The sequence below is a fragment of the Dunckerocampus dactyliophorus genome, chromosome 14 (genome assembly GCF_027744805.1).
Source record: "Dunckerocampus dactyliophorus isolate RoL2022-P2 chromosome 14, RoL_Ddac_1.1, whole genome shotgun sequence".
NCBI classification, from domain to species: domain Eukaryota; kingdom Metazoa; phylum Chordata; class Actinopteri; order Syngnathiformes; family Syngnathidae; genus Dunckerocampus; species Dunckerocampus dactyliophorus.
Window position 1 is genome coordinate 5,149,456 of NC_072832.1, and position 25,545 is coordinate 5,175,000.

Below are 25,545 nucleotides of genomic sequence, written 5' to 3' on the forward strand. Positions count from 1 at the left end.
GTTAAACAATCAAAGCATTAAAGGGGAATCCACTCACCCCGATGCCCAGGAACACATTAACAGCATTGGAGCCTGTCACGTTGCCAATGGAGGCGTCGGCGTACTGATCCTGGATGGCTGCCACCTTGCTGGCAAAGGTGTCTGTGTGGGGACATAAAAAGGGGGTGACCAGATTATTTATTAGCAGCAGGATTCAAACCAGCCTCGAAGAAGTCACACACCAGTGTGCTTTGTAGTACCGGTCCCAAGTCTGGATAAATGGTGGGGGATGCGTCACGGAGGGTAAAACTTTTTGAAAGAAATATGCGACGAAAGACAAAGCTTGGATCGATCGTGACCCGGGTTAACAACGATCGCTACTGGCATTGTGAACCGACAGGGTGCCGGCGGAAACAGTGCTACCGTTGGCCGGCGGCGAAGGCAAAGACGGGGAAGACGTGTGAGGGAAGACAGAGATATGAGGAAAGGCGGCAGCATAGCAGCGACAGGAGGGGCTCTGAACGTTGGCATAATGAAAGGAAAGCGTAAAAATGGATTTGCTGTGTCCAAGAGACCAGAAGGAAAGGCAGCAAGGCAAGAAGCACTGGAGGAGGGTTTAAGCTGTTGTACCGTGGAGTAGATGGGGTAGGTGAAAATGGGGGAACTGTGGTGATGCAAGGAGTAGAGTTGAGGATGGCGGTATCAAAATAGATCAATGAGGTTTAAAATAAATAAATAATGATGTATAAAAAACTATTTTAACGTATGAATGTGTGTCTGGCTATGACAAAACATTTGTATCCACGTAAGCCAAAATTCTGGTTAATCCACATTAATTATCGTGCTTTTTTTTGAGTATTTGGCTTGACTTCAAAGCCGAAGCTCCGAAACATCAATGCGAAAAGCAAGCAGGTAGCTAAAGGTCTGCATCTCCTCTTCATTAGTGACTCTTAGAAGTGAGGAAATAACATGGAAGGGAGAGGGAAGAAAGTGAAGGCTAAAAGAGCAGAGGGAGCGATGCTTCTCCTGGAAGCCAAAGTGATGGGGGAACTAAAAAAAAAAGGAAGATGTGAGGAAGGGGGTGCAGAAAGGCCACAGAATGGGCTATCGTGGCGAGCATGACGCCACATGACGCTCTATGCAGTAATGTTGGGAGCATGCGTGAAGCCACGAAAAAAGTGAGTGAGGCTCTGGAGAGACGGCTGCCCTTTCCCCCTGTCTCGCTGTCAATCTAATCACCCCCCCTCCCCAGTCTCCTCCTCCGCTCATCCCTCCTGGCCTCCTCCAGCATCATTAGGGAGAATTGCCAATCTGCTGAGTTTACTTCAAGTGTTTTCTATTTCCCTCCTGTGGGGGCCTCAGGGGACCCATTAAGGGAGTTTCTCAGAAGTTTACCCTCTGGGTCAACATGAGCGCCCCCAGAGCTTTGATCACATTGTTTACTTGCTTGGGCAAAGACTCCCGTTGTTCTTCCGATGATGTACGGACAACAGTGGAAAAGAAATAGCGTTGTATTGTGGCGCAAAACACATGAATGTCATATTCCGCATCATTTAGTTTGGTTGAAGTTTTACAGGTTTTACCCCCACCCTCACCTATGGTCATGAGCTTTGGGTAGTGACCGAAAGGACAAGATCGCGGGTACAAGCGGCCGAAAAGAGTTTTCTCCGTAGGGTGGCTGGGCTCTCCCTTAGAGATAAGGTGAGAAGCACTGTCATCCGGGAGAAGCCAGATGAGGTGCAGGGATGCCTCCCAGGGGAGACCCAGGACATCTTGGAGAGACTGTCTCTCAACTGGCCTGGGAACGCCTCGGGATCCGCCGGATGAAGTAGCTGGGGAGAGGGAAGTCTGGGCTTCCCTGCTTAGGCTGCTGCCCCCGTGACCCGACCTCCAATAAGCAGAAGATGGATGGATGGAGTGCAGTATTGAATGTTCTGTTGCTGAACTCAGCAATGATGACGCTGGTGAGGTTGTTTCTGCCATACAGTGGAATGCATGTATCAGTGGTGTCATTATTTACATCCACCTCCTTTCATTGCAGAGAATTGGCAATTTCTTGCTTTGTTGAAGCAACATTGATTTCATGCGGGTCTCCTCTGTTCTCGACTGCCGTGGCATTTGACCTACCTGTAGGTGTAAAGCTGAGCCCCTTCAGGATCACATTGTTCGTTCGTGCATTCTCGTCAACTGTATTCTTCCTTTTGTCAATGATTTTTTTCCTTTGCTTTCTCTTTCTCTTACTTGAGAGCGACATGCAAGGCAGCATTATCCTCCTGTAGTACCTCGATATCGGTATGCATTTAAGTCAGCAAGCTATGTGGTCAGTGTGTGTGCAAGTGTGGTCAGGAAAACACCAAAATATTCTCCAGTACTCCAGTAGCGACAGCAGAACTCTTGCCATGAATGTCCTTTTCAGTCAAATGAAAAAAAAACTGTGATGTGAAAAGCTTCAAATTAAAACGTCCATGAATGTCTGCAGTGGCCCACAGCATTATGGGGCCTTTCTTCATGCTACACCCAACTTGAAAAGGTCAAATTGAATCAACGTAATTGATTCTGCTGTTGACGCTTCACTTGCAGCCAGAGTCTATCCATGCCACGCAGACCAAAATGATCGGTTATTACAGCTTAAGCACCTAGCTTTTTACTGGAGACAGTCACAAGAGCTCGTATAACAAGATCTCATGAGGTTAAAGCGTGACAAGATTTTTTGTTCTCGTTCGTGGGCACTAGACCAGCCAAATGAATTAATCACACAATAAATGAAAATGAACTTGATCATTTTTCCGGCCTCAATCCATTGCCATGCGCATGCGTGTGTGTTTTCCTCGTCTCCTGCCTCCAGACAGGCAGGAAGAGAGTTCGCTCTGTGCATTGGTTTCAGCACCTTGCCTCGTTTGTTCCACAGAACACCGCCATGAACGAAACAGGAATAAACCCGCTCACTCTCAGTATGTTTCTTTTATCACGCTGCGCTCTTGAAAGTCTTATTGTTTTTCTGTGTGTAACTGTGACAAACGAGCTTAATCTTCACGGGACAGCAGCGCAAGATGGGATTTATTAACGGCAAAAGCCAAATAACTGCAGGTCTAGTTTGTGTTGTGTAACTATGCCTGTGTGTGTGTGTGTGTGTGTGTGTGTGTGTGAGAGAGTGAGGTTACGCTAATAAGGCTAAATTGTTTCCATTGCGCAGTTCAACATTGTGTGCACCGCTGCTGCTGTGTGTTTATTGTGTCATATTGTGTATGCTCTTGCAATGTATCATGCTAATGCCTCAGCATTCTAAACATCTCATCCTGACATGACAAATTGCCTCATGCTAATAGCACCCAGTGCGTGTGTGGGTGTGTGTGTGTGTGCATGCTTAGTCTTCCAGGAAAGTCTTCGCAGTTGTCTTCATGTACAGTATGATGTCTGCACGTGTGTGTGTGTGTGTGTGTGTGTGTGTGTGAGCAAGGTTAAAACCAGTGTAAGCAGCTGTTATAGCTCGCAATCATCCTTGTACTTTAGTGTTGATAGATAAATCAGCACAAAAGTAATCATCAGTTTAGGTTTAATTGTTGTTTTAAGGTATATTTTAAAATAGATCTTAGGTTTGCAGATTTCTTCATCGGCTAACTTTGGCAGCATGGGGAACCTAACTCAATTTACTTGAATCAAGTGGGTGTGCTTTGCCACATTCAGAGCCTAATGAATCGTATGCACCCCCTGCTGGCTAATGTCATGAAGTGAAATCCATTACACCGCCATTATTTTTCAACATCATCTTGTTGATAATCTTGAATGTTGGAATGATCAAACTCTTTACTGATGAAAAATGTATTAACCAGTGTATCGTGTCTATTTCTTCCTTTCACTTCTTATCCAAAACACACAACCATCCCCCAACGTTTTGCCTATTTTTTGATTCAAACAATCAAATTCATGAAAAATAATAAAAAAATTGGCGATGCTGTGTGTCGCCAAACAACATAAAAGTCTTTCTAAAAAAAGATGCCTTCAGTAGTCAAACAAAACGACCATAGGTGACACAATCACAATCACCAGTTCCCTCCGTGATTTGTTTTACTTGGTTTTGGTTGTATTAAACGGTGGTTAGCTTATTTTCACACTTGTAGGACAGTTAGAAATGCTCAAATGTGACTTAAAGGAAAACTGCAGTTTTTTGGGAACGTTGCCCATCATCCGTGATGCTTATGTGAAACATGAGCACACGTCTTTCTCTTCTCTGTGCGTTATAAAAATCTAAAAACAGATTCAAAATAGACAGCTCATTATTACTCATTACTGGGAGACACCTATGCCGCGTACAAAGCCCGCTATTAAAACACCTCCAAAAGCCTCCAACAAGGTTTTATGGTTGTATATCCATGCTGTGACCATGTAGTAACAGGTACATTCATAATTAAACATGTAATACTCACAGTATTTTGCTATGTTTTAGTTTCGTTACTGACCGCATTGATCTCACATAGCAACACAGAAAGGAACGCCTACACACAGCAGCAGTAGCAGCAGCTCCAATACATAGCGTTACCTTTTGGCAGTGGTCCGAGGAATCGTGGTGACAGCGGTGAAGTGTGTGGTGAAGCTTGTCGCTAGCCGGCGTGGTGTGGCAAGGTGTCAGTGCGCCAGTAACGTAGTTCGATCGGCGTAACAATGTCAATAATAATAATAACAATGTGCCTGTAGCTTGGTTAATATGCACGTCACATTATATGTAAATGGAGTGTTGTTGGAGCTTTTTTCAGAAGGCTTTATAGGCGGAAGAAGTGTTTCCCGTAACGTGCATTCACAGCTGCGTCTTTTTAAGCTGTTTTTATATGTTTAGTACGCACAGAAAAGAGAAAGATTGTGCTCAGGTCTCACATAAAGATTGCGGATGATGGGCAAAATTACGAAAATAAGTGCACTTTTCCTTTAAAGCTGTGTGAGTTATTGTTGTGAGACAACAAAGATAGATGCACCAGTTAACCCACGCGTCCACCATTATCGAAGACAATTATACAGCGTTTTAATGTTGTGTACATTATCTTTGTGAGATAAACAAAGATAGACACAACTGCTAATCCACATGATCTAATATAAGACTATTATACAGTATTTGAAAGTGAAATAAAGATATATGAAACTGTTACCTCCCATGTTCATCATTGACATAAGACTACTACACAGCGTCCCACTTCACTTCATGCGTCCATGGCTCATACGTTCACAAGTTAATGTCTTTACTAAAATTATTTTGAAAATGTTCCAAGTAATGCTCATGCTCATGTGTGGCTCGGTGGCTGCAGGCGGAACTTTTCAATCGCTAGTAAATATGACAGATTGATATTGGTAAGATGTTTTTGTGAATAAGCCTTTTATAAACACGTAATGTATTAGTTTAAAAACACTTCACATTAGCCCGTGTATGATCACTTTCTTTGTTTTCTTTATTTTAAAATGGTCAATTATAGTATCTTATGTTCATGTTTATGTTCTTATGATCATGTACAATATGTATCCTGTGTATATCAATGCTCTTATTTCATATTTCGCCCGATATATTGGATATCGGCTTTTTTCAGCCCCCAATATCGGCCCCCAAAATCCCATATCGGTCGGGCTCTAGCTGTTAGATCCAAATAATGTGCAGAAAGGATATGAGTGGAATAAATCTAGATCTAAAAATTGAATGCACTGAATTGCAAATGTTATGTAATGCTCCCAGAGGAGGGAGAAGACAAATCTGCTAAATGGAAGACCCTGGGGGGGATTTGTGCTCATAAAGGCCCCATGAAGCCAAATGGGAAAAGAGAGAAAGGTCGAATGCAGAATATCGGGGATAAATTGATGTCATGCGCGCGCAAACTCACCTGGTACCGATGTTCCCAACGCAACGAACACAACAGCCGTGACGGAGTCTTTCAGGCCAACTGTGCAGCCAAAATGAGAGGCCAGATCGCCTGAAAGCACACAATCATGTGTTACTAACACACTAAGACACACACGTTGTGCGGTGTTTGCTGTACCGATGATGGCGGTGAGCAGGCCGATCATGCAGATGGACACCACGAAGCACGCCCAGCCGTTCCAGTACTCTGTGGGCGGCACAAAGGCAAACAGAACCTTCCAGAAGACGGTGAGGAAGTGCATGACGTAATCGAAGCACGACGGCAGCTTCTCCTCGCCACACTCCTCGTCGTCATCATCCTCGCCTGAAAGAAAGGACAGGAAGACCCCACCTTAGTGAAACAAATAACGATCATTTGCATGCGTGTCAACCATCATTACTGTTAAGGGGAGCTCACGTGGTGTCTTCAACCGTGTCAACTAGCTTACTTAGGAGAATAAAGTTTAAATATTACAGGAATAAAGTCAGAATTATGAGAAGAAAATTTACAACAAAAAAGGTTGAACTAGTTGGGGAAAAAAACAACAGAAATGGAAAAAAAACAGACACAATTTTACAAGAATAAAATCAAAGTATTAAGAGAAAAAAGTTTTATTCTAACGAGAAAAACAGTCGCAATTTCATGAGAATAAAGTTGTAATATTACGAGAAAAAATAACATTTTATTAACACTGAGTTTAAATATTAAAAAAATAACATTTTTTAAAACATCGTAATATTATGAGAAACAAACAAAACAAAATAAAGTTGCCATTTTTTGGAAAATTATGTTGAGGAAAAGTTATATTATTATATAAATAAAGTCCAAATTTTATGGGAATAAAGTCATAATATGAAAATCTAATTTACAAAGCTTATGCAAAAAGGAAATTTAAATATTTGGAAAATAAAAACAAAAAAAAACAACAGAAAAAATGGGGAAAAAAAGGAGCAAAGACCGACGTTAACACTAATATTTTTTTTTTACATTTTTTTTTACCAATACCACAAAGCTGAGATGTCATTTTTCTTGAAATATAATATAACTTCATAGCATACCCACATGTTTCTTTATGAACCTTGCATCCTTTCATTTTTCACCATGTGGCCCTCGGTGAAAAAAGTTTGGACACCCCTGGGTTAGACCTTGAAAATGATGAATGACTAGATCACATGTATTCTCTATGTTGAGTAACAACACTTAACAAGTCACAAACCTGACGATGGCGCTTAACAGTATCCTACAGTATCCTACCAATTAAACTTTAACTTTTACGGGCTTAAAAATAAACGTTTCCTGTTTCCGGGTCAGAACTTGGCGCTAATCATCTCATTAAGTGTAAATGTAAGTGAGAGGAGAAGGTCACCACACAGAGACAGCCCCGTGTACCTCTACAGTGTGTGTTCATTATAAAGGTGGCCGTCCACTGGAAGTCACAGCAGGAGCGCAAGAATACTGTCTGATTGGGTGGGACTGGACAGTACTGTATTTCACAGTGAACATTTAAAGTGAAATTAGCACCAAACGTTGTGATGATACTTTTATGAGAGTGACATTTTACAACATATAGTCTGGAAATGTTCGAGAACATTATAGAAAATATAGAAATCTAGAAATTCTCTAAGTGTTTCTATGGGATTTTTTGTCCATTTGTGAGGTCAGAGGTCAGAGATGTCGGTCCTCTTCCTAGTTCTTCCGCATCAAACTCAGCCAAACATGCCTGTATAGATGTTGCTTTGTGCGCTGGGAAGAGAAGAGGGGCCTTTGCCACAAAATTTAAAGCACACAATTGTCCGACAATGTCTTGCGTAGATGAATAATTAAGATTATTAGTTTATTATTAAATGAATACATGATCATCCATCCATCAATCCATCTTCTACCGCTTATCCGAGGTCAGGTCACGGGGGCAGCAGCCTAAGCAGGGAAGCCCAGACTTCTCTCTCTCCAGCCGCTTCGTCCAGCTCCTCCCGGCACATCCCGAGGCGTTCCCAGGCCAGTCGGGAGACATTGTCTATCCAACGTGTCCTGGGTCTTCCCCGAGGCCTTCTACCGATCGGACGTGCCCTGAACACCTCCCCAGGGAGGCATCCTGACCAGATGCCCGAGCCACCTCTTCTGGCTCCTCTCAATGCGGAGGAGCAGCGGTTCTACTCTGAGTTTCTCCCGGATGACCATCAGCAAATACATTATCATAACATTATTTATGTTATTTTTTTATATACTTTTATATGTGATTCATTCAAGTGTTTGTCCTTACCTGTAACCGATTCATTGATTGATTAGGACGTGTGTCATGTGACTATGTTAAAGAGCCACTGTTAAATACAATTGCAGTGTTGCATGCATACAACACAAACTGTGTGCAGTCTCACGCCCTTATAAAGGCATCGGAGGGCGTTCCTGTGTAAGTCTAAAGCCAATGAACCGCCAGGCGTGCGTATCTGGTTATGTGACTCCATGTTCAAGGGCCAACATTAACTATCATTGCATGTTATTTAGTAGTAGCGTTAACTGTGCAGAAGTTGTTTTAATGAGCTTTCTCCCTTGCTGATAGAGTAAAAGATACTGTAAGTTGTAGGGCACAAGCGTAGACATTTCAGGTGAGTGTCTGGATAAAGGTGCAGATACAGGATGTTGCTTTCACTGTTCATCATCCTCCACAGAGCAGCAAATAGTCTGGTAACTAACAACATCCATTTCTTGAATCCCACTTAATGTTTTACATAGCAGACTTAAAAAAGAAGTTTGGATATATTATAGAACTGTAGAATCACAGAAAAATGGAAAAACAACTTTTTTGCCACACTTAAACATGTTTAAAAGTTACATTTTCTTCTTTAAAGAGGCGCTTTGCGTCTAGCAGACTTCCAACAACTCCACAGTCACTGTCCATGACAGAGGATGAGACAGACAGCGTAGTTCAATGTCAGCGTTCAGGCAAGCGCAATCAAAATAACTAATAAAAAACTGCAGCATCCTTGGCAATTGTCAAGATGTGTGCTCAAGGGCGCCACACTCTGAATCCCAAGTGGAGGTAAAAGCCTCACTCTCCTAGAAAACGCATGCACCGACTACACAAACAAACACACTTTGTCATCAATGATTACAGTCAAGTCAATGAAATGGGCTACCGTGCTCCTCGGAGTTAAAAAGAAATCAACCGAGTAGACGTTTGACATCCAACCACCCACGTTTTTGACGTTCTTCATTGACAAATATTAAGAAAATCACTATATGCGAATGTGAGCTGCTAATTTCCAAGTCTGGCAGCTTGAATTCAAACCAAAAACGCTCCCTGCAGCAGTATGACAGCCCAGTGCATGTGTGTGTGTTAGTGGGTATGACATGCTCATGTTTTTATTCATATTCATATTACATACAGCTAGCCAAGCAACAATTTCATAGTCACCTCTATGGTAAACAAGCCACCCACTCGTCAGTAAGAGCAGCGTGTCAATCACTCAGCATGTCAACAAATCTTAGCATCATCACTGAGCAACGTACTGTACAGTATGTATCGCATGTGCAGCCAATCATGTTTGATTGTAACGACTTGTCCACTCATTTGCCTGATTGGATGTCATCAGAGGAGACTGTGTGGACAACGAAACACTGCACTGCACTCACTGGACTTTCATCAAATAGTCAAGATTTAGTCTGTATAACAGGGGGACAAACCAGCATATTATTGTGTATGCATTACAATTTATTGCCACAGTTGTATCAGTTGTCCGTATGGTTTTACCACAAAAAAACAACAATATTTTATTGTTTTTGACAAATATAACCATTGTTGAAATCTAGTGCGTTTAATAACACAATAGAAGTAAACCAAGTGCTATCGTAATGACCAAAAAAGACGCCCAAGTTAAAGTAACAATAACATAAATCCCTCAAAAGTTGGTAAGGATTACAAGCATCTGGACTGGGGACCTCTCCTATGCAAATGTATTGGGACATGGCCATTCCACATGAAAGAAGTGAAAGGTGAACAGTTGTGCACACAACTTCTACAAGATGCGTCTCATCCAATCACACCTTTAAGGTCCTCGCTTTGTGCACTGGAAACAGCAAAAGGCCTTTCTTAAATTGTTCCCACAAATTTGGAGCATACAGTTGTCCACAATGTCATGCTAATTTGCAGTGTCTATGGAGGAATGAGGGGACCCAGGACAGATCCCTGTGGAGCCTCTTTCTTCAGCTATCAGTATGCATGGAGAGCAGCGGTCTTGCCTTAAATCTTCAGAATCTAGCCCCACTTCCCTTTGGGATGTTTGGGTGTCAGCATGTGGTCAAATAGATGTGCAGATCATCACAAATCCATTACTCAGTGTCTTCCATCAATTACCAGAACCGAGCCTCAGAGATAATGGCCCTGACCCAGACCGGCGGCGATGCTGTGCTGGGTTCAGCACACTTAAAGTCACCAGGAAAAGTCATTACCCTCCGACCTTGCGTTGTCGCGCTTCAGCCTGGTAATGAAGCTGGGGAGCCACAGGAAGGCGTGACAACTTTTGTGCCAATTTAAGTCAAAGCAACTGATTACATCTCGCCAGACAAATAAAAGAGCCCGAAGAGGAGGCTGTTTTACGGTCCAAATGAGACTGCCTTTAAGCATGACAGGTGTGATAAAACAACAACACTGTGCAACGATCATGCACTTTGCTGCATCAACATCAACTCCACCGCCTCCCCATGCTGCTCTCACAGCATGCCTCTAATGCGACGCATTTGTTGTCTCGTTTATAAGCAACAACAGCAAAAACCTTCCTGAAGGCCAGTTTGACACAAGGGCAGCCAATCAGCTACAGATCTGAAAAGACTGCAGTACCAATTAGATGACAATTAGACTGCTGCATATTAAAACTAGAAGGGCTCTCGGGCGAGGCCCAGCAATCCTTCAAACATGGTATTCTTCCCCTCCAGACCCCTAGGTGGCAGTAACGCACATCACAAAACTGTATTTACATTTTGCAGCTCCATCTGTTGGATCTGCTGAGTCAGCTCCGCTACTTGGCTGCTATTCAAGAGGACTGTGACGTCCAAAAGTGAAAATAAACTCCTCGATCCGCTCCTTTATCCCGATCTGCACCACTTTCAAATGGCTTCTTCTCTAACCCATGCACGAAGAAATGCAGCATATGTTGCAGCATATGTATAGCTAGCTGGCTAACTCATTTAACACAGAGTCAAATCAAAGTTTATGCTCCCCAAATATTGATCTCATGTGCAAAACATAGATCTACAGCATTTGCATTCATATTATAATAATAACACTGTAGCTTATATATTCCTTTTTTACAAGTTATTGCTTTTTTTGTCAATCCAAGATAAACATTTGGAGGAACATTTAAGGCGTGAATGAACTGAAAGTGGGGGAAGATTGAATTATATTGTATATTATCTATCATTTTGTGCCTAAATACTGTAAATATGCATACAATAGGAGTCTTGCATTGGATCCTGTTAGCGCTACAGCTTGCATACACATTTAAATTGAAGCATCAATTACGGTATATGCAGTCAGAGGGTAAGCTCCTCGGAGGCTCAATAATCATTCCAGGAGATGATTTCTTGGCTAACTCTCTGCGGGTTGCCTAGCAACAACACCCTAACAAGACTTCAGGAAGTTGCACCTATTAGACAGATTGTTTGGCCTTTACATTCACATGTTCACACGTCAGCCTTTTCCACCTTAACTACCTCAAAATGACGGCAAACACACACTAGGCACTCATTATCTACTTAAAAAACGAATAATTAATACGCATATATTCTATAAATGCACACCTGGGAACCAGACTATTCATTTGTTTCCTATGTTGTAGACATTTGTTTTTGGTCTACATCTTTGTCAGAGTTAGTGGGAAAGCTCAGAAGAAGAGACTCGGGAGGCTCGTCAGAGCTGATCGACAAAGATGAACAGGAACACCGTCGTCCTCTCTGGGCCAAGACTAGCAGGTGTAATAGCCCAATAGATACGATAGGTAGGCTATTGTGTCCAGCACCTCATTGATTGTTTGTGGGTGGTGGGATTCCAACCTGTGCTGGCCAGGCCTCCCGACTTTCAAGCCAACCGCACCATTCATAGAAACTCGAGTCCAACTTTTCACAGTACATTGAAGACAAAATCTTTAAAGACTGGGCAGAGTTCACAAATCCGAGAGAGCTACAGATGAGAGTTGTCTGCCTTAACGTCACCACTGAAGAAACGAGGCTCTTCTCTGGCATGTCGATCCACACGGTCTGTCCTGGTCTTCCCAAAATCGACATGTTTTCAGCCGGCAAAGCGCAAGTGACAATAAGCCAGAAACTGACAGTAAACGAGTTCTTCAAATTGAGGAACTAACTCACTGACCATTGTCAGTGGCCTGGATGCAACAGAGGAAACACGCCTCAGCCTGCCAAAACCACCAAAAGTCTGCATCGATGAGGAAATGATCAATTTTACGGGCCGTTCATCAGGCAATTTGTTCCAGGCAAGCCATACTCAACAGTCTTGCACGTTATTTGTCCTTGTTTCTCCAGAGGGTCTGATGCTGGACAGTATACCAGAGGTTTCCACACGTTTTACAGTCGTGTACCCCTTCACATATTTGACCTGAATGCACACTTAAAAAACATAACCATTTTATATTAATGAACTTGAAATATTGAACACGATTGCTTGATTAATTAATTTTATGATAATTCCAGGTCAAAAATGTGTATTTTGCATGGTGACATTTTGATAAGTAATCATTCTACAATCTTTTATTCCAGTCTGATGTTGGCATCCTTGCGTTTGAATTGGTTGAATGCGAGCTTCAGGTTTTTGTCCACTCATGATAGCTGTGGTTTAAAATCTGCATATGAATTATTAATAAAGCAATATCCGAAGTACATAAATACATACAACCAATGATAAAGCCTCATTTCCTGGGGAATCCCTACTCACAGTGACAGGTTTTTGCCGCTGCTATGTGCAGGGATTGGAACACCAATATTTATGAACTCTTCAAGATGAAACACTCTTAATGCACAAAATAATCACCAAACTTACTTATTGGTTCATATGATGCACACAGAGAAATGAACAACTTCATGCATGTCTCCATACTGCTTTGTTCTCCCTGCACCGTGGGGTGTTCAGGCCCAGAGGAAGGCGCCTGAACTTCAACTGCTACCTCACGTCACTTAACCTCCAGAGTGAATTGCTGGCCAAGGACCTTCCAGCAAGTGGAACCAAAACCATCTTTCAGAGAATATGGGGCCAAGCACATGCCAGGGATGGTAGACTGCAGCCATGCAGAGAGGTGCCGAAACCAAGGATGCAAGGGCAAAACATACATGCCATACATACAGCCATGGAAAAAATGATTAGACCACCCTTGTTCCTTCAGTTTATTGATCGATTTTAATGTCTGGTACAACTAAAGGTACCTTTGTTTGGAGAAATATAATGGTGATAACAAATATAGCTCATAAGAGTTGAATGTAAGAGGTGATATCTAGCAACTTCCATGGTTTTCTTGATAATAACCAAATCACTTAAGTTCTTACATGAATAGCTACAGCATTGTACTACCAAAAAATGAGCTATTATTATGAGCTATTTTTGTAGTCATTGTTATATTTGTCCAAACAAAGGTACCTTTAGTTGTATCAGGCATTCAAATGAATAAGAAACTGAAGAAACAAGGGTGGTCTAAGCATTTTTTCCATGACCGTAGGTTGCAAGATGTTCCTCTGCATTACAAAGACGAGAAACTGCTTCCTGAAATACCATAGGTAATTTTAGATTTTTGAAAAAATTAAATTCTAACTTGTGAGTTGTTGTTTCAACTCCAAAAATGCAACAAATCACAAAAAAGAAAAATAAAACAAGATACTTTTTTTCTCTTGGGTCTCAGGAGGAAATAGAGTATGTGCAGTACATACGGTGTTTACTGCAGTTCCTACCTGCACTGACGGTGATGGCCTCGATGAACTGATCTCTCCAGCTGTTGGTTCCTACCAGCAGAGCCAGGTTTGTCTTCTTTATCAGCTTGTCCACTGTGTTCTGTCACAGGACGACAACAATCACACAGAGCACACCATAGCACAGCATACATGTAGCATCGAATCTTGATTTTAGCACATGGGACAGCACCCCACTGTAACCAGTATATGATGCTACGCTACAAAAATCTTAATAATAATCCTTGTCTGTGGTCCTGCTGACTGTCTCTGTCCTTTTATCCCTGAGTGGTGAAGCAGAGGAAATGGCACAGTGAGCTTGTTATTGACTGTCACTTTTTTATTGGACTTTGATGCCAAAAAGTCATTATAACTGCATGAGCACTCCAACAAAAGGCTGGTGTTCGCATGTGTGTGTGGGTGCGTGTGTGTGTACACGCGTGCAGAGCTTTATCTTCAGCCCTCCCAGATTCATTCAACACAATTAGCATCCTGCTTTCCCTCTGAAGTGCAAAGAAAAGGAGGAGAACCATCCCGCAAGCTCAGCTAATTAGTGTAACGAATGTGTGTGCGCGCGTGTGACTATTATCTCAGTCCTTCATAAATGTTCTCTCCCTTTAAACGAGTCTAAATAGGAAGGAGAGATATAAAGACGGCAGCACTTGGCAAGGAAAGAATTTCACACAAATCAAAATCCAAATACTTGAAAATAATGTATTTCCTATTTTGTGAAAAGGAATTTTTGTTTACTTAACTGCAGAGAATGCAAGGTATTTATAGAGGGATAGGTCTGTAGCGAAACGATCCAGTTGTATAATAACATTAATACTAATAATAACATATTTTTTTCACATATGTCCAGCAGAATTTGTTAGCTACAATATACCGTAACTGCCGTTTATTGGGCAGAGGACTTTATTTGTACAAATTAATTTTGTTTATTAACTTTATTTTACACAGATATTAGGGGTGTAACAATTAATTCACTACATCAATGCATTGATTTATATTCCTTCGTTTCAACTACACCGATCTGGGTTCTCAAGTTTCCATTCAGGAAGACATATACAGTGTATATCGAAAAGGTAATCAATCTATTGAATTGATACTAGGAAATGTAGCATTGGATTGGAAGCACGGCAGGCTTTATATGGATGTGCTTTTTCTTTTTAGCTCTTTGAATGATATACTGTAGACGTTAAATGTTACAGTCTGTCTGTCGATGACGTCATTGGTGGTCAAGGGAGTTGTAGTGGAGCCGTGAAATACAGTTGATTTGCTTCTTCTTCTTTTGGTCAGTTCAGTCACTTTTAGCAATGCAAAAATCTAACACTGTGCATGCACGCTTGACTAGGAGAGTCCGTGGGGACGTCCTTAAAAATGCAATTTTTTCATACAATATTGGATGGATTTTCATTAGTATAAAGAAAGGCTAAGTCCAACTTTAAGCCTTTCAAACTCATGGATGGAAGCTTCAGGACAAGATAATAGGTACAGTATGTAGGATATAAATTCACTTTAATATCTATCTGCAGATCAAATTTTATTATTGGTATGAAATATGTTCATTTTGCCTTGGAATTACTGTGTACATGCAATCTGTAGTGTGGCGTGGAAACCAATACAGCCTGCTGCTGCAGCATTTATGATTTTCTTCTCTGGACTTTTTGATGATCCAAAAAATGTAAATGGCTACTCTGTAGACTTTTAAAACAAATGTCACAGCGTAAGTTATGATATATTTTGTTGTACGGTTGTAATTGCCAAGGTCCGTGGCTCGATCACAGTGCTTGTCTTGACTCAAGGTTAAAGCAATGGGAACCAAAGGCACTATTTTCCGGTATGAAATTTGCTTTAACTTCTTTAATACTTGTGGTAGATAAGTGAATGAGGTGTCAAATTAAAGTTCAAGTCATTTTTTATCAAACAGAATTCATGAGAGGCTTTACATATTTCAAAATGTTGTAACATTCCTAACATGTGCGCTGCAAAACGTCTGTCAGTGTATCCTTGCTAGCTGCTGTTCTTTCAAATGGCTTCTCTGATCAGGAGGATTGCTAGCCCAAAAACAGCCACTGCTTCCATCGGCCTGTACAGGTGAGAACATTTCAACACCTGATTGAAGATACCGTACCAAATTCGTTTGCTGAGGAATTTGCATCATGTCCGTCACCTTTGGGTCCAAAGTGCAGGTTTGGATTGCAGTCTTTAAAGTAAATAATTCATAATGGCAAGCTATACCACCCTCTGTTCTTCCTGATTTTGAACTCATTTTTTGTACTCTATGATAATTTATTCTTGAGTAAGACAACATTATTAATCAGTCATTCCTGATTCCCTTACAAAACAACAGGAATCTAGGAAACTTCCCCTGAACTGTCCAGTATCCAGGTATTTATTTCACAGTCACACTGGTGGAATTTTTAGCTAAAAAGTGACTGAATCAATTTAAAGTTACTGAATCGTTTCGGATGGCATCATTCTAAATGAACCAACATCGTCCTTGAATCGTATTGGCAACCATGAATCGTGATACGAATCGAATCATTATTAAAAGGAATCATTACACCCCTAACAGATACATGTATATAGCCACCCTTAATTCTAATAGAAAATGATTGCTAGAAATATGTATTAAAATGAATCTATTAAAGCATATAATATCCTTCATTGTATTTTACCTTCTTTCAGGGGAGGTTGGTTGGGCTAGTGTCGGTGCATCTGGGAATTACTGGGGCTATGGTGTTTATTAATATGGAAACAAAGTCCAAACAAGTTCCTGCTCATTAAGAGTTTTACCTAAGGTCTTACCTTGAATTCATAGGACTCCTCTATGACAACCTCCAGCTTGACGTGGTCTCCCAGCATGGGGCGACCCATCTGAGCGATGCGTCTCTCCTCTTCATCCTTTCCTGTCAATGCCTCCTCTTCCTCCTGCGCCTCCTCTTCCTTCTGCTGCTTCTCCTCTGCACACACACACACACATACACACACACCACACATGCATATTATTTCTCATTATTAACCATCATACGAGTGTAAAAAGAAGTTAGCCGGTATCACGAATGGGATGTAAAATCAATGAAATGTGCGACGAATGGACACAAATGGCACATGTGACTTTGCAGAAGCGTGACGCACGCTGCAGTGCATATTTTCTCCTTTTATTTAAACTGCTGTCGACTTATTGACTTAGCCATCTTAGCCATACGTCACTGAGCAGCCTGGTCAGAGATGGGCAAGTGCTTAAAGACAGTTTAAATTCATGACCTAATGTTGCATGTTTCTAATGTCGCAGACCACAGAATACTAAAGACAGAGTTGTGGAAAGTCATCACTGGTGTTTTTGACAAAAATATCGGCGACAGGCGTGGACACAGTTCACGAGCATTAAAGCTACAGTCACACAAAACGGTGTGTTCCCAATGGAGCTTGTGTCCAAAGTTATACATTTATTTATTTATATAATTTAACCCCCCCAAAAAACCAACAGCAAAAATTTTAAAAATGTGAAAAATTTTACCAGAATAAAGTCAAAATATGAACTCATTCGATCCCATGATTTTTTGACTGATCTTTCAAGGCACACAGGATATTGTGTTCTATGGCTACATAAACATGGAACCTACCAAAAGAAAGATGAGCCTCCCATCTTTCATCAGAAAAAAAGTTTGTTTCTACCTTTTTCCCTTCACCAGTGATCAGCAGTAGAACATACGTAAGTTTCAGGAAAATATCTCTTGTCGACTAGAAAAGGGAGAAAACCAGCTTTTGTGAAAATATACATTTCGAGCATAACTTTACCTTTGACACAATTTTTTGGGGACAGCTCACATGACGCATCACATACTATACAAACATAAACAACACAAACAGTGGTTGTTTTACAACAAAATAACCATTTATTTACAAATGTAACACCACGAACTATTTACAATTTTCACATTTGGAACTGAACTATGTGAATGCATGTGTGTGCACGCGTGTGCACGTGTGTGTGTGTGCGTGCATGCGTTAAAATTCCCCTACAATGTGTAACCTTCTGCACGCACTCCTCCACGGTCTCTCACTTCCTCCTTCCTGTCAGGTGTGATTTCCCGTTCAGATGATCTCCTGCGGAGCTCTTATCAAATGCACTTCTGCCATCTTGTGGCCGTTTTTATGGCTTAGTAAAATGCATTAGTGGAGAGTATAAATACGTTGTTGGGATCGGGCATTCGGGATTATAAAAACGTCTAAATACGTCTTTGGTATTGACTGAGTTAAGAGAAAAACGTTGTAATGTTCAGAGAAAATGTCGCAATTTTATGGGAATCATATTGTAATATTATGAGAAAAAGTTTGGTTCGCATTGCCGGCAATAAGTCGGACCCGTTTCCAGCGAGGGTTGGACTTTGCCAGGGCTGCCTTTTGTCACAGATTCCGTTCATTACTTTTCTCGCCATTACCTAGACAGAATTTCTAGGCGCAGCTGGGGCGTTTAGGGGTTCTGGTTTGGTGGCTGCAGGATTGGGTCTCTGCTGTTTGCAGCCGTGACCTTCAACTCTCACTGGATCGGTTTGCACTCGAGTGTGAAGCGGCCGGGATGAGAATCGCCAAGTCCATGGTTCTCGCTCAAAAAAAGGGTGGAATGCCATCGCCGGGTCGAGGATGAGATCCTGCCCCAAGTGGAGGAGTTGAGGAACGCGAGATCGACAGGCGGAATGGCGCCGTGTCTGCAGTGATGCGGACTCTGCATCCGTTGTGGTGAAGAGGGAGCTGAGCCAAAAGGCAAAGTTCTCAATTTACCGGTCGATCTATGTTCCTACCCTCACCTATGGTCATGAGCATGAGGTAGTGACCAAAAGGGCAAAATCGCAGGTACAAGCGGCCGAAATGAGTTTTTTCCGTAGGGTGGCTGGGCTCTTCCTTAGAGATAAGGTGAGAAGCACTGTCATCCGGGAGGAACTCGGGGTAGAACCGCCGCTTCACTACATTGAGACAGATGAGGTGGCTCCAGCATCTGCTCAGGATGCCTCCCGGACTCTGGGGAGGTGTTCAGGGCACGTCACACCGCTAATAGGCCTCGGGGAAGACCCAGGGCACGTTGGAGAGACTATGTCTCTCAACTGGCCTGGGGACGCCTCGGGATCCGCCGGGAGGAGCTGGACGAAGTAGCCGAGGAGAGGGAAGTCTAAGCTTCCCCGCTTAGGCTGCCCCACCCTCGGAAAAGCGGAAAAAGATGGATGGAAAATAATGTCATTTTAGTAGCATAAAGTTGAAATCTTTAACAAAAAAGACATTATTTTTTAACTTATGTTATCTGAAACAAACAAAACAACAAATAAAGTTGTAATTTTTGGAAAATTAGGTTGTGGAAAAAGTTATTATGTTATGAGAATAAAGTCAAAATATTATGGGAATACAGTCATAATAAAAGGAGAACATTTATAAGAGAAAAGTTGAAATAGTTGGAAAATTGAAAAAAAAAAAAACAACAGCAGAAATGAAAAACAAAAACATTCTAAGACATTTTGTTGTTACCTTTTGCTTGTTTTGTTTTCAGCGTAGCCTTAAGCGTCCTTTATAATGTTCTGATGCGGGCTGAGTATTTGAATTGTATTTTTAGGATGTGCTGCAGGCTGCAAATGGCCCTGAGCTGCACTTTGGGCACCAGTGCATTAGCAGTCCACTGTTGTGGGACCTCTGGGACTTTAAAATTGGTGGAAAAATACTATAATAGGGACCAACCAGTCGTCAATAAAGCAATTCAAGTCAACCTTTTATATTTGTGAGTTTTTTTAACTTATTTTTTACCGCTGGTTACCATGCCGACAACGAGGCAATGTACCTTTCAAACCACCACTTAGATAAGTGGTATGCAGCTTAAGCACACATTACCTAACGATGCAGACTTTACAATGTGTCCACAGACGCTGATATGGAGCGGACAAATGACACAAGGCGGCCTCGTTCTAACCAACAAAAGCACACACTGAGACCCGCAACAAAACTTTAGGATGCTGACAACTAGCAGGAGGACTCTCATGACCCTCATTAACGTTGTCTTGTTGTGGCACATGCACGCTCTTAATTAGTGCAGGCCAGATGATGAGAATATTGTGTTGCCTTACATAACGCAACATGGAGGGCGAGAGGATGTTACTGTCAGACAAAATCTGTCACATACTCGTGTGTGTCGGAGTGTATGCTACGTGCAGATACGTGCGTGTTTTGGGAGAAGGGGTTGTGACCCTTGTGCAGGGCGTGCGTTTTGGGATGTTTCCCCCCTCAGCACTGTTCCTTCCTCACGCTGCACTTTCTCCCTTTCGCAAAGAGTGTCGGAGGGCTGCAGCCTGCTGTGACCTCTCCTCCTCTCTCCTCCTCTCTCCTCCTCTCTCCTCTGGCCAGCCGGTTCCATCAAACACAAGCAAAGCTGCAACATCGCAAGGTCATCTGCTAACTTCCAACACAACCTCAGCCTGCATAAACCACACTTTAATTCTGTGGAACAGCAAAAATGAAACTGGAGTCCGCAAATATTTCAGGTGCTGCATCCGTATTGGATTCCGGAAAAGAAAGAAGAAGAAGAAGAAAAAAAGCTGACTCAGATCTCTCATGGTGCCAACGCTGTTGTGTAACTCACATCCGAAGCCACACAGTGGTTAGAAAGTCCCAATAAAATCACACGGTGACTTGCATAACCAGCCGTGTTTGCCGCAATTTGCCTGTTATAGCCTATTATATTTTATAATAAAATTAACCATTAATAGGGATGTACTGATCCACATTTTTTGGCTTCCGATCCGATCAGATTTTTTATAGTCTTGCCGATCTGATCCTATCCAGTACAGATCTTTTTTTTTTGTTTGTTTGTTTTTTGTTTTTGTTTGTTTGTTTGTTTTAATAATGATAATAAGCTTTTGTTACAAAAATGAATTTGTGGAATCTAATATGGTTATTTTTATTATAATTATATATCTATTTTTAAGTATGCAGCCTTCAGTGGACAAATCTCCGCTGATTCACGCTCGGCATTCGCTCCCTCAAATATCTTTTCTCTGCTTTAAATTGCAAACTGTAATTTGCTTTTTATGGTAACTTGCACAGAAAGTGGTTGCATGGCATATCTGCAGGGGAAAAACAGTGGTGCAGAAATCCAGCAGAGGGCACTGTCTCACCAGTCAATTCACTCGACATTTTCCAGCAGGAAGATGCTGTAGCAAGATGTGATGTTGTGTAATTACGCATTTTGTAAGTATAATACCGTATACTGTATGACTGTAATTGTTTCTTAATGTGTAAAATAGAAATATAAAATGTGTTGAATAACTTTGAGAGGCATATTATAGGTTTCGAGGGATGTTTATGGGTGTGGCCAAATAGTGGCAGTATTTCTCCATTCGCTGGAGTTTTTGGAACGCAAGTGTATCGTAAATATATACTACTATACAAGCTGTACACTGACTACTCTAAAGTATATCCAAGTTTAATTTGTATAGTATTGTCCCTTGAGAAGAAACCATCAAATACTTGTTGAAGTGTGAGGGCTGTAGTGTTTGATGAAGACTATGAAATCCGGATAATGTGATGACATTCCTGATGACCATGCATGATGCTAGAACACACAGACACACACACACACACACACACACACACACACTCACACACACAGACCATGAAGATGTGTGCTAGCAGCAAGAGACGGTCGTTAAATGTGTGTTAAATACCCACAAAGTGCTGCAGCTCTCAAAGTGTGTGTGTGTGTCCCGGAGGTGTGCTTCATCTCCTCACTGTGATTATGTTACATCCAAACCTCAGCTCTGATCCACTCATCACCATAAACACACACACACACACACACACACACACACACACACAAACTGCCCTGGAAGCACTGATAGCACTGGAGTGTGTGTGTGTGTGTGTGTGTGTGTGTGTGTGTGTGTGTGTGCGTGTGTGTATGTGCTTTAATGAGTGTACACAGCAGAGTTATAGGTGGTGTAAAGACATTAAGTCCCTCCTAGATTTATGGATCGTCTACAACCACGAAACACTACAGTCTCATTTCTTTATTTTTAGACACCGACTCATATTTCGTCAGGTGGTTTCTTTGTGTTTATTTGATTGTGTGTTCCTCTGTATTGTAACTATGAATGTACGTGTAGCACTTTATGGATGCTACACACTTCACTGTAAGCCAGTAGAACCATTGATCAATCCCAGCCAATGAATGTGGGTCATGATAATAATGAAAAGTTCTAATAAAGACACCTCCTCAGTCACAAACCGGTGATGGTAAACTACATCTGTAGGCTCAGCCGCCCCGGGGTGGTCGGACAGAAAAGTGGCTGCCAATTCGTGCCTACGGCCTCTCTGACCGCCACCAAACATTCATTCACATTTATACACCAGCGTGGGCAGCGCTGGAGGCAAGTTGGGTGAAGGGTCTTGTCCAGGGACACAACAACAGTGACTGGGTGGAGGGAGCAAGGAACGAACCGCCAACCTTCTGGTGTCTGGGCGGTTTCTCTGCTCTATCTCCTGATAATAACATAATAATGATACTTTTTTAAATAACTTATAAAGTTATTTCATAATATTCATCCTTCCATCCATTTTCTATGCTGCTTATCCTCACTCGGGTCGCGGGGGTATGCTGGAGCCTATCCCAGCTGGCTTTGGGCGAGAGGTACACAGACAAAAGTATTGGCACAAAAATATGGAGGTGTCCCCCTGCCCTTTGCAGCCGTAACAGCTTCTGCTCTTTCTACAAGATTTTGAAGCGCGTCTGTGGGATTTTAAGAGTTCTGATGTGACTAAATGCGCCACTTTGGCCTTCTTTAATGTGTTCACACAAAGTTGAACCAAAATGCATTGCTAAAATTAAGAATTAAGATTCAAGGCAGGGTTGAAGGGGTCCAGTCCAACACACCAATGATTAATTCACTGATTAATAAGTGTGTCCCAATACTTTTGTGCAAATAGTCTAGCCGGTGTTTTGTCGGCAAGTTAGCATAAACCAAAGAGGATGCACACGAGAAGAACAACATCACATTTGTGTCCATAAAGGTATTGTTTTGTTATCAGGCATTGTTTCTTTTTAGTACAGTTAGTATGGCCTCATGCAGAAGGTGACTTGATCACAAAGAAGGTGTGTGTTAGAACTCATTGGCTTGTGTGTGTTCCCTGATATGTGACTTGTCAAAGGCAAAATGAAGCAAAGCCTCTCGGGTTTTCTTCCCTCAAAATGTGCTTTTGTGCCCACCACGTCCATTACCGCTGTCGGTGAACACTTGAGAAATGTCACGGTGAGAAAGCGCTGACATTTTCAACCAGCAGACAGATTGCACACAAGCACTGAAAGCTCCTGGCAGGAAGCGAGAGAAAAAGAAATTCAAAAAAAAAAAAGAAAAAAAAGGAGGAGAAAGAGGACAGGTGTGATTCACGCTCAAGAAAACCTCTGAAACAAAGCAAAGTAGGAAATGTGGCGAAAAAGAGGGCGATACAAAAAGAAGCAGGAGAACTGCACCAGCGTGTGTTGAAAATCCATCCTCAATCAACAGGCCTCTTGCTGCATCAGTCGTCAGTCACGTTTTCGAAAGAAAATGGACCAATTTCACGTGATTATAATATGCTGGATTACATTTTGATATTATTTTTTAATATTTGGATATTCCAAACCTCCAGATATCAGTTCTTTCACCTAAAATGAATTGCAAGCACAAGGAGGCATATTTGGTTTTTAAAGTTAAGTTAGTAGCAGCTATTAAAATAATGTCAAAAATGACACCATGTGTCCATGTGTTTCTCCCAGCAAGACGATAATAATGGAAAAAAAAACACGTACTAAATAGAATAACAGAAAATACAATAAATAATGTCATAAAATTATTACTATTATTATCCATTTGTAAAAAATATACATTTGTTACCAAATAAAAAATAAGCCCTGTAATGTACTACTGTACAAATAAGTATTTGGGTTCATATTGTACATTTTTAAGGTATTTTATTTGTCATTTATTTAATTGTATTAACAATAATTAATGGAGTTGATTTCAATTGTATTTTGCTTTTGTAAACAGGATGATGTGGAAAAAGCGGCCTGTTGACTGAGAATCTACTCAAAGGTGATGGCGAGCGTTCCCCATGCTGGTGGGGGTGTCACACCTGTCCGCTCTATCCAGCTGCATCTCCACTGGGGGGCTTGAAGCAGAATGTAGAAGGAGGACTGCTTATTGTACTCCTCGCGGTTTAAGATCCTAACGGTTATGGACTTCCTGTATGGGACACACACGTACATACACACATAGAAGGGGATGGTAAATGCATGCACGGTGTCAAAACAAACATCATGACACACAATGAATGACAACACACACACACACACACACACACAGGAGGTGGAGATGTGGCGCACAAGCTGGTGTGTAGTTCAATGACACCGCCAGTGTAGCGGATGCGTTAAAAATGTCAAAGGTTACACGGCGGCCCGCGAGGCTCACCCTCCTCCTGACCTTTGGAGTCGTCGCTCTCCACCAGGCGAGGCTCTCCGATCTCTACGTAGAAGGTTTTGTTCTTCTCGTACTCCTCGTCGTCAATTATTTTCACGTTGATGGTTTTGCTGGAGGAGGCGGAGGAGAAGAGGGAGGAAAAAGGAAGGAAGAGAAGAGAGAAAAGTGAGGAAAAGAGGAAACAGGAAGCATTGTTTGAAATTTCCCACGCTGTACAGGGCAACGTGTTCTAAACCAGTTTTAGATGTATGACGGTAATATAAACCGTTCGCTGTAGGCGAGACGATGATTTGATGCTATAATTCTGCCTGGTTCTGACACCGATGCTCAAAGCCCATTTGCGTAAGTCAAATTTGCTTTTGTCTATCGTAAACTAGTCCGACATTGAGTTGCTCTTAAATGCTTACATTCACACAGAAAACCACTTGTTTGCCTGAATACATGTGGGAAACCCACCAAGCCCACCAAGATTTCAGCCTTTTTATGTGAGCCTTAACACCAGAAATGCTCCAATTAACACCTCCATTCAATTAACCGCGGCAGCCCACAGTTGCCGGTGTGCGGTCTGCAAAACCAAAACAGCGCAGGTGCTGTGTCTGTAAGCAACCTCTTGGTGTAGTTTTTTTTTTAATGAACTGAGTGGCCATTACCCTGCAGCTTTAGCTACCTCTACATGCGCTTCAAAATGTCGGATGCAGCTGCTCAGCTGCCGGTGTGGATGACATGCGTGTTAAACTTGCTGTACTGTTTACAATGAACTCATCAGCGCCGTTAATGCCGGCGGAGCAGTTTGCTCCTAACTGCTATTACAACATCGGTTCTGTTGCTGCTCTCTTGGACAAGATACTTGTTAATAAATGACAATGTGGTGAAAGAAAGCTATATTTTCCTTCCACTTTCTCATGCATTCCTAATCATTATTTAACTTAAAAAGTACTTGTACAAAGAGTACGATGAATTTCACATTTAAGAATTAACGGCCTCTCTCTAGGCTTGGCCTGCTTCCAATTTACTTTTTTTTTTTTTAGCTAAATAAACGCCCCAGCTGTAATTAGAGCATTTACAGGACGTCACTTAAGGCAAGTTGAGGACATGATGAAAGAATGTGCTATTTTTTTTTATGACCTGTTGCCTAAAAAAGACCCAAGTATGCTAAATGGAAACTCCAGACCACTCGGGGGTGGTAATGCTCCCCTGAAATGGTTTCCTAGCTTAAGGTTGCCTGTGATTTGTTTGGCTATTTGCTGAATTGG

At 41.8% G+C, this 25,545-nt stretch overlaps 1 protein-coding gene across 4 annotated transcripts in view; it reads right to left on the minus strand.

Moving 5' to 3' along the window:
• slc8a1b (solute carrier family 8 member 1b) overlaps positions 1-25,545 on the minus strand; it is a 128,960-nt gene that overhangs the window by 4,611 nt on the left and 98,804 nt on the right. For 2 of the 4 annotated variants that reach the window (XM_054799295.1, XM_054799296.1), the window contains exons 5-10: positions 24,284-24,402; positions 16,608-16,762; positions 13,800-13,899; positions 5,994-6,179; positions 5,838-5,927; positions 38-141 (exon numbers count right to left, since the gene is read on the minus strand). In XM_054799295.1, coding sequence (XP_054655270.1) covers positions 38-141; positions 5,838-5,927; positions 5,994-6,179; positions 13,800-13,899; positions 16,608-16,762; positions 24,284-24,402 — 754 coding nt within the window. Of the gene's footprint in view, positions 1-37; positions 142-5,837; positions 5,928-5,993; positions 6,180-13,799; positions 13,900-16,607; positions 16,763-23,948; positions 24,059-24,283; positions 24,403-25,545 lie in introns of all 4 variants that reach the window. The other 2 variants (XM_054799297.1, XM_054799298.1) reach the window with 2 other exon arrangements.